This window comes from Chiloscyllium plagiosum, chromosome 49 (genome assembly GCF_004010195.1).
Source record: "Chiloscyllium plagiosum isolate BGI_BamShark_2017 chromosome 49, ASM401019v2, whole genome shotgun sequence".
NCBI classification, from domain to species: Eukaryota; Metazoa; Chordata; class Chondrichthyes; order Orectolobiformes; family Hemiscylliidae; genus Chiloscyllium; species Chiloscyllium plagiosum.
The window spans coordinates 1-10,364 of NC_057758.1; the positions used below are offsets into that span (position 1 = coordinate 1).

Genomic DNA, 10,364 nt, shown 5'->3' on the forward strand with positions numbered 1-10,364 from the left:
TTTTTCAGATATAGAATAACATACAGGCGGGAGTGTGTTACAGACCGGAGTCAACTCCAGGCATTTGGAATGCTTTACATACAGAATTACAGATGCCCGGGTGTGAGTTACAGCCTTGAATCTAATCGTGGGGGGGTGGTGCAAGCTGATTTATATATACAGTAACAGATACCTGGGGACGAGTTACAAGCTGGAACCTAATCGAGAGGTTGGGGTGGTTTATATAAAGAACAACAGATACCCAGGACTGAGCTACAAAGTGTAAGCTAACTGAGCGCTTCAGATGGTTTATATTCAGAACAACAGATACCCGAGAGTGGCTTCCAGATTGAAATCTAATTGTGGAGTTCAAGGTTGCTTCAACATAGAATATCAGATATCAGGGAGTGAGTTAGAGCCTGGAATCTAATCGAGAGGTTCAGGGTGGTTTATAGACAGAATAACAGATATCCGGGAGGGTGTTACAGACTGGAAGCTAATCGAGAGTTTCAGGGAGCCTTATATTTAGAGTAACAGATACCTAGGAGTGAGTTATAGACTGAAATCTAATCTAAGGGTTTTTATAGAGACTAACAGAAACCCAGGAGTGATTTACAGACTGGAATCTAATCGAGGGGATTGGGGGTGGTTTATTTAGAGAATAACAGATACTCGGGAATGAGTTATACACTGGAATCTAATCAAAAGGTTAAAATACAGACTATCAGATACCTGGAGTGAGTTACAGACTGGAATGTAATCGAGGGGTTCAGGGTGGTTTATATATAGAATAACAGATACTTGGGAGTGCGTGACTGACTGGAATCTAATAGAGGGCCTCAGGATGGTTTATATATAGAATAACAGATACCCAGGAGTGAGTTACAAACTGGAATCTAATTGAGGGTTTCAGGGTGGTTTATATACAGAATAACAGATACCTAGGAAAGAGTTACAGACTGGAATCTAACTGAGGGCTTCAGGGTGGTTTATGTACAGAATAACAGATACTCAGGAATTATTTGCAGACTGAAATCTAATTGTGGCATTCAGGGTGGTTTAAACATAGAATATCAGATATCCGGGAGTGAGTTACTGACAGGACTGTCATCGACGGGTTTAGGGTGTTTTGTACGTAAAATAAGACATGCCAGCGAGTGTTTTGCAGAATGGAATCTAATTGAGAGGTTTGGTGTCGTTAACACATTCAATAACAGATACCTGGGAATGATTCACAGACTAGAATCTAATCCAGGAATTTGTGGTACTTTATATAACGAATAAAAGATACCTGGGAATCGTTACAGCCTGGAATCTAATGAAGTGTTTCAATGTCACTTAAACACAGAGTAACAGATCATAGGATTTTATTACAGCCTGGAATCGAATCGATAGATTCAGCGTCATCTATAGATGGGAGTGGGTGAAAGACTGAAATCGAATCGAGAGGTTTGGGATGGACGAGAGATAAGATAACAGATACCTGTGAGTGAGTTACAGACCGGACTCTAATCTAGATGTTCAGGGTGGTTTATGTACAAAATAACGCATACACGTAACAGAATGGATTCTAACTTAAATATTCAAGATGTTTTATGCATCGTATAACAGATACCCAGACTGAAATCTCATCTTGAGGTTCAGGATGGTTGATATATAGAAAAACATACAGGGTGGAATGAGTTAAAGACTGTGATTTATTCGAGGTGTTCAGAATCATTTATTTGTAGAAAAACAGATATGCGAAGGTGAGTTACAGAATGAGAACATAATCGAGTGGTTCAGTGTGGCATATACACAGACGAACAGATACCCGGGTATGAGTTACAGTCTGGAATCTAAACGAGGTATTCAGGGTGGTTTATATACAAAATAACAGATACGCGGGAGGGAGTTACAGACTGGAATCTAATCGAGGGGTTCAGGGTGGTTTATATATAGAATAACACGTACCCGGGACAGAGTAACAAACTGGAATCTAATTGAGGGGTTCGGGGTGGTTTATATACAAAATAAAAGATACCCGGGAGGGAGTTACAGACTGGAATCTAATCGAGGCGTTCGGGGTGGTTTATGTACAGAATAACACGTACCCGAACTGAGTAACAGATTGGAATCTAATCGAGGGGTTCAGGGTGGTTTATATACAAAATAATCGATACCCGGGAGGGTGTTACAGACTGGGATATAATCGAGGCGTTCGGGGTGGTTTATGTACAGAATAACACGTACCCGAACTGAGTAACAGATTGGAATCTATTCGAGGGGGGTGGGGTGGTTTATACACAGAATTAAAGATACCTGGGAGTGCGTTACTGACTGGAATCCAATCGAGGGGTTTGGGGTGGTTTATATACAGAATTACAGATACCCGGAAGTGAGTTACAGACTGGAATCTAATCGAGGGGTTCAGGGTGGTTTATATACAGAATTACAGATACCCGGGAGTGAGTTACAGACTGGAATTCAATCGAGGGGTTCGTGTGGTTTATATACAGAATTGCAGATACCCAGGAGGGAGTTACAGACTGGAATCTAATCGAGGGGCTCGGGGTAGTTTATATACACAATTAAAGATACCTGGGAGTGAGTTACAGGCTGGAACCTAATCGAGGGGTTCGGGGTGGCCTATATACAGAATAACACGCACCCAGGACTGAGTAACAGACTGGAATCTAATTGAGGGGTTCGGGGTGGTTTATAAACAGAATAACAGATACCCGGGAATGAGTTACAGACTGGAATCTAATCAAGGGGTTCGGGGTGGTTTATATACAGAATTAAAGACACCTGGGAGTGAGTTACAAACTGGAATCGAACCGAGGAGCTCGGGATGGTTTATTTACAGAATTAAAGATACCTGGAAGTGAATTACAGACTGGAATCTAATCGAGGGGTTCAGGGTGGTTTATATACAGAATAACAGATACCCGGAAGGGAGTTACAGACTGGAATCTAATCGAGGGGTTCGGGGTGGTTTATATACAGAATTACAGATACCTGGGAGTGAGTTACAGACTGGAATCTAATCGAGGGTTTCGGGGTGGTTTATTTACAGAATTAAAGATACCTGGGAGTGAGTTACAGACTGGAATCTAATCGAGGAGCCCGGGGTGGTTTATTTACAGAATTAAAGATGCCTGGGAGTGGGTTACAGACTGGAATCTAATCGAGGGGTTCAGGGTGGTTTATATACAGAATAACAGATACCCGGGAGGGTGTTACAGACTGGAATCTAATCGAAGGGTTCGGGGTGGTTTATATACAGAATTACAGATACCCGGGAATGAGTTACAGACTGGAATTCAATCGAGGGGTTCGTGTGGTGTATACACAGAATTACAGATACCCGGGAGGGAGTTACAGACTGGAATCTAGTCGAGGGGTTCGGGGTGGTTTATTTACAGAATTACAGATACCCAGGAGGGAGTTACGGACTGGAATCTAATTGAGGATTTCGGGGTGGTTTATATACAGAATTACAGATACCCGGGAGGGAGTTACAGACTGGAAGTGTGGCTCATATGCACAATCGCTTATACCTGGGAGTGATTGAGGAGGTCAAGATAGTGTATTTACAGAATATTAGTTACGCAGGGTTGCGTTACATACTGGAATTTAATTGTGGCCCTCCAGATGATTTAAAACTTGAATTCAACACACCTGGGAGTTTTTCATGCAGACTGTAATCTAATGGTGGGATTTATGCTGATTTATATCCCGAATATATCAGGATAATCTACGCATTCAGTGTTTGGAATGACAGTTACCCAAGAATGAGTTACAGGCTGTTTTCGAACTGATTGTTCAAGATTATTTATATATCGAATAAAAGAAATGCAGCAGTGATTTACAGGCGAGAATGTAATCGAGGGGTTCAATGGTGGTTTCGTTATAGGATAACAGATGTCTGGGATTGATGTTATAAACTGGAATCCAATCGAAGGGTTCACCATGGTTTATATTTCGAATAACAGGTACCAGGAAGTGAGGTACAGTCTGGAACCTAATGCAGTGTTTCAGACTCTTTTCTATACAGAATACCAGTTACCCGATGTGAGTTGCAGACTGGGATCTAATCGAGAGGTTTCCAGTAGTTTATGTACAGGAGAACAGACACCTGGGAATGAGTTACAGACTGGAATCTAATTGAGAGGTTTGTGGTGGTTTATATACCGAATAACAGGTACCCAGAAGGCGGTTACAGACTGGTCGAGGATGCAAGGTGATTTATATATAATAACAGATACCCAGGAGTGAGCTACACACTGGAATCAAATGGAGGGGTTGTGGTCGTTTATACACTGAATAAAAGATACCTGAGAGTGACTTCCAGACTGTAAACCTTTCGAGGTGTTTAAGGTGGTTTATATATAGAAAAACAGATGCCCAGGAATGAATCAAAAACAAACTAATCAACCTGTTCAAGGTGGTGTTCAGTGTGGTTTATATATAGAATACCAGATGCCCAGGAATGAGGTACAGACTGGTACCTACCGCAATGCTTCAGGCTGTTTTATATATAGAATACCAGTTATCTGGAAGTGAGTTACAGACTGGGATATAATCGAGGTATTCAGAATGGTTCATGCAAAGATTAACAGATACCTGGGAGTGAGTTACAGACTGGGATCCAGTCGAGCTGTTTAGTGTTGCTTAGATAGAGAATAAACGATGCTTAGGAGTGAGTTAAAGACCAAAGTCTAATCGATAGGTTCGAGGTGGTTTACATATAAAATAACACATCGCTGGGAGTGTGTTACAGACTGGAATCTAACTGAGGCTCTAAGGATGAGTTACGTTTAGAATAGCACATACACAGTAATGAGTTACAGACTGGAATTTAATTGCTGCATTCAGGATGGATTAAAATGCGATAGCAGATACCCTGGGTGTATTTTGTCTTTACAGAGAAGAGTCTAATGTTGGGATTTATGACGATTTAAACATCGAATATCATATATCTGGGAGTGAGTGACAGACTGGAATATAACCGAGGGTCTTGTGGTTTCGATGCAGAATAATAGAACTTTGGAAGTGGGTACAGACTGGAATCTAATCAGGTTGCCTTTACATATAGTATAACAGATACCTAAGAGGGAGTTGCAGGCTGATTTGTTTTCAAGTGGTTCATGGTGGTTTCGGTTAAGAATAACAGCTCCCTGGCAGTGATGTACAGACAGGAATCTAATCGAGGGATTTGGCATGGTTTATATACAGAATAGCAGGGACCAGCGAGTGAGGTACAGATTGGAATCCAATCGATGGGGTTGGGGTGGTTTAGATATCGAACAAAAGATAACTGAGAGTGACTTACAGAGTGCAATCGAACCGAGAAGTTCAGGATGGTTTATGCATGCAATAACAGATACCCAGGATTGAGTTACAGACTGGAATCTAGGCAAATGTACAGAGTGTTTAATACAAAGAATAACAGGTACCTTGTATTGTACAAGTACGAGTTACAGACTGGACTCTATTAGAAGGGTTCAGGATGGTTGATACATAGAATAACAGATCCTGGGAAATGGTTACAGTCTGAAATGCAATGGAAGTGCTCTGGATTGTTATGATATAGAATAAGACATAGCTGGAATTGAATTACAGACTGGAATCTAATCGAGGCGTTCAAGTTGGTTAACACAGAGAATAATGGATACTTGAGAGTGAGTTCCAAACTTGAATCTCATTGAGATGTTCTGCGCGTTCGATATAAGGAAGAACAAATACTCAGGAATAAGTACATACTGGAATCAAATGAAGGGGTTTCGGATAATTGATAAAGTGAATACAGATATCCATAAATAAGTTGCGCAACATAAATTAATTGGTGGATATGGGGTGGTGTATAGGCAGAATAACAGATACCCAGGAGAGAGTTGCAGACTGGAATGTAATGCAATATTGTAGGTTGTTTATATAACAGATAACAAGGATTGATTTACAGACTGAAGTCTAATCGAATTACTCAGAGAGGTGTATATATAGAATGACAGATGCGCAGGAGTGAGTTACAGTCGAGACCAAATGAGGTGTTCAGGCTGGTTTATACGTAGAATAACAGATAACTCAGAAGTGAGGTACAGACTGGAATCCAGTCGAGATGTGTGGGATGGTCTACATATAGAATAACAGGTACTTTAGTTTGAGTTACAACTGGAATCTATCGAGGGGTGAGGATTGTTTGCACAGAATAACAGATTCGAATAGACTGGAATCAAATGAAAGGTTTCAGGATCATTTATAAAGAGATACTCAGAAGTGCGTTGCAGAACAGAATCGAATAGAGGAACACTGTGTGTTTTTTTTTAATACAGAATAACAGCTACGCCTGAGTAAGTTACAGACCGGAATCTAGCTAAGGGTTTCAGGGTGCATTATATACAGAGAGGTTCAGAATGGTTTATATAGAGAATAACAGATACCCGGGAGGGAGTTACAGACTGGAATCTAATCGAGGTGCTCGGTGTGTTTTTGTCATGTATAATAGATTCCCAAAATTATTAGGAGACTGGACTTTAATCGTGGCTTCTGTGTGACTTTATATACAGAATAATAGGCACGGGAGTGAGTTACAAATTGGAATGTAATCGAAATGTTTAGGGTGGATTTTGTACAGAATAATAGATACCTGGGATTGCGTTACACCTTTGAATGAAATTAATGTGTTTCGTTGATGTATATATAGAATAACAGATACCCAGGAATCAATTACCCTGCTCCTCAGGTGCTAACTGACCTGCTGTGCACCACACTCCCGACTCTGATCTCCAGCATCTGCATTCCTCAGTTTCTTCTTATGCTCTTAACAGCCGATTCATGTGTCTTACTAAGCATCTTCTCCACCCATTTAAAATGACACGCTGCACTTAGCAGCTCATAAATCTGTCAAACTGCGCAAACAGACATTGAACATCAACTCTAGATATGATCCCAGGAGTGGATTGAGTAATGTTGGATAGAATTTTGTGGTAACAGCTCATAAGCGTTTCAAATGTAGTGCGAAGGTCTTCAACAACAATTTAAATAGTAATCTGCCGTGAAAGGTCATAGATCTGTCAAATTAAGCAATTTAAAAACCTAATCATGAAGCACACTAGCATTCGAGATGGTCAGCACACATATACTTTTAATCGCCGTTTAGATTCGTAGAAAAGACTTTTACAGCTCATGAAAAATGTCATAATAAGCAAATAGAGCATTACTAGTCTCCTAAAATAGCACAGATTTCACTCACGCAGAAAATGCCATAACGCTCATAAATATGTCAAATTAAGTAAACAGGCGGAGATCATTTATTAAAACTAGCATTTTGCTCTCAACAACTCGTAAGGCTGCCAGATGTTCTCCACAGATCTTCAATACCGACTTAAAATAGGATAATGCTCTTATAAACTTATATATCTGTCAAATAAAGAGACAGACGCCCATCGCCCACTGAACAGAGCAAACTTCTTGAACACTTCATAAATCTGTCAGGTTGAACAAACGGAAAATCAAAACTCACTTGAGAGAGGAGATTGTTTGTAACAGTTTGCAAATCTATCGAATTTAACAAATAGAAATTTACTGTCCAATAAAAATAGCACACAGATCTTGAAATCTCAAAATCTGTGAATTTAAGCAACCGGAATTTCAAGACCCATGTAAGATTCTACCCCCACCCCTCTTTTAACAGCTCTGAAATACCTTAAATGAAGTTGACAGTCCATCAACACTCCTTTAAGTTGACATTCCGGTAATAACAATTTACCGACGTGTCAGATTTAGCAAACAAATAGACCCACACACTTAAAATTTCCTAATGCTTTCAACAGCTCAGACATCTTTCAAAGTAAACGAAAAACAAACATATAAATCCACATTAAAAATGTACAATTACTCAGTGATCACACATCTATCATATTTACTGAGCATCTATGTTCAAACTCCATTGAAGATAGGATAATGCACTTTAAAGATCATCAGTCTGTCAGATGTCGCATTCAGACCATCATCATGCACTTAACTTAAAATAAGTTAACAGATCATAAATTTTCCCACTTAAGCAAGCTGAACTTCAACACCCATGCAGATTATCAGACCTGTCTCATGAGCCTCATAAATACATCAAATTAAGAAAAGAGATTTTTAAACCGCTATGCAACAACATATTACAATAATTATGGGCTCACGAAATTGTCACGTTAATATACAGATCTTCAACAACCCTTAAATGAATCATGCTGCACATAAATCTATCAAATTAAGATGTTCACTGCGTCTCTTGCAGAGTCGCTGTCAGACCCAACAGTCGAGAAAAATGCCATCCGTGCATTCCAAAGAGGGCACCACTTTTCTCTTTCTCTGCCTGGTCTTCCGGAGTGCCCTGAGCGCCTGCACCAACTGACGTGTGTTGCAAATTCTGATTTGTGCCTGGGGCGTGGCTGGCGGGGCAGGTCTACGACGTGGTGACCCTGCAGCCCATGGGGGCCTTTGTCATCGATGTGAACAACTGGCGCATGGGTACTGGGAGCTGCATCCTTTGTGACAATGAACTACTGAATGGCGTGCTGCCTGTGTCAGTCGAGGACTGGCGCACACCGGGCTCTTGCCAGCGTTCGCTCTCCAGTCGGCTTTACCAATCGGCAGCCAAGTTGTCAGAGTCCGCCACCTCCTCCATCCAAGAACGACTGGCGTGCGGACATTCCAGTGGTAACGCTCAAAGTTGGTGCCCAGATGGTGCTGGCTGGATCCCAATCCAAGATGGTGGAGTTTGGCAACATCCGCTCCCAGAGTGATTGCTACAGTTTCGCCAGTCACCAGTTCCAATGCCGCCACTACCAGTATCGTGTGAAGGACAAGCCCCTCATGTCTCCCGATTTCCAACACCCTCTCCAGTCTCCCAACCAGTTCTGTCAGTCACGACAAGGACCCCTACCAGAAGCTGGTGGCGACCTACGGTACCCACTACCTCACGGCAGTGGAGCTGTGTGGGCGTTATAAGGATGTGACGGCTATTCGGACGTGCGAGGCAGCATTCGAGGGCTACACCGCCGTGGAGGTGAAGGACTGCCTGTTGTGGGGGCTAGTGTCACAGTGGGGCAGACCACCACAAGCTCGCAGAGCTACAAGCGATGCCAGGAGGAGGCGAGGTCCATGAAACTCCACAAGAACTTCCAGCAGGCCTTCAGTGACCGGGAGACGGAGGTGACAGGGGGCCATGCCAGCCAGGGCGTCGACCCGTTCTTCTCTGGGGACAAATCGGCCTTCACCCGCTGGACGGACAGCCTGCTCACCTCCCCGGGCCTTGTACACTACGCCCTAGCGCCACTCCACCACCTGCTGCCCGCTGGCGACCCCAGGCAGAAGAACGTGCGGCGCTACTTTGGCGAATACATCATGGGCAAAGCCCTCTCCCAGAAATGTGGTACAGGCAATCCGTGCCCTCACGGGTCCTACCGTGACACGAGCCAACCCTGGTCCTGCCTGTGCCGCGAGTACTGCCGCGTGGACCGGAACTGCTGTTCCAAGGTTAAGGGGTTGGGCCGCCCCGGTGGTCAGTGTCAAGGAGGGCCAGGAACTTTGGGGGGGACTACTTCGAGAGCACCGACGGCTACGTGGTGATCAAGTATGGCGAGGCGCAGACCAGGACAGCTGTGATCTCAGGCAACAATTACCCCAAGTGGAACGCCAGGCTGGACCTGGGTGAGGTCAAGGCCGAGAGCGGGCACAAGCTGACGTTCGAAGTCTGGGATAATGACAGTCCAAAAAGCGATGAACTCCTGGGCAAGTGGCAGGTCAGACTGACCTCCGGCACCCACAGCGAGGTCTGCTTCCTCAACTATGGCCAAGTGACCTCCGACTACACCTTCACCTGCGGCCTGCACCTGGGTGGTGCCAACCTGCCAGGATTACAGGCCCGGCCCTGGCAGTGTCCCCTTCACCACTGCCCTGGGTTGAAACAACCGCACCTTCCTTCTCAACACACGCTGGCCCACCAACTGCTCCAAATCGCCATAAACACTTAATCTAATTTCCCTGACCTTTACCTCTGACAGTGTCTTTACCGGACAGTATCCCCGCTATCACCATTGCAGCATTGTAAGCGCCGTACAACGTGAGATGCTCTATGTCATTACATCGAAAAGGTTTGAAGGCTTTTTTCCAACCACGGAAGCAGCTCAGTGCACAAGAAGGTGCATTTGTATAGTCTTTCACTTTCTCAATAAATCTAACTATGCATTTAGCCTGTTTAATGTGATCTGTCTGCACGGGGCACACTCGGTCAGCGAGCTTGTGGAGTGCTGTGGGGCTGTACATAATGGACATGGGGGCGGGGGGGAATAAAAGAAAAAAGTATCCTTGAGCAATTACACATCAAGAAAAGACAACTGAAACACATT

The 10,364-nt window shown here is 43.3% G+C and overlaps 1 protein-coding gene across 1 annotated transcript; it reads left to right on the forward strand.

Annotated features, from left to right (window-relative positions):
• Positions 1–8,387: 8,387 nt before the first annotated feature.
• Positions 8,388–10,056, forward strand: LOC122544479 (perforin-1-like; the record flags this gene model as incomplete). The annotated part of the gene is made up of 4 exons (XM_043683713.1): positions 8,388–8,737; positions 8,860–9,036; positions 9,078–9,388; positions 9,523–10,056. Coding segments are annotated over 4 exons (1,305 nt in total), but the record flags the coding sequence as incomplete, so codon positions are not given.
• Between the last annotated feature and the right edge of the window lie 308 nt (positions 10,057–10,364).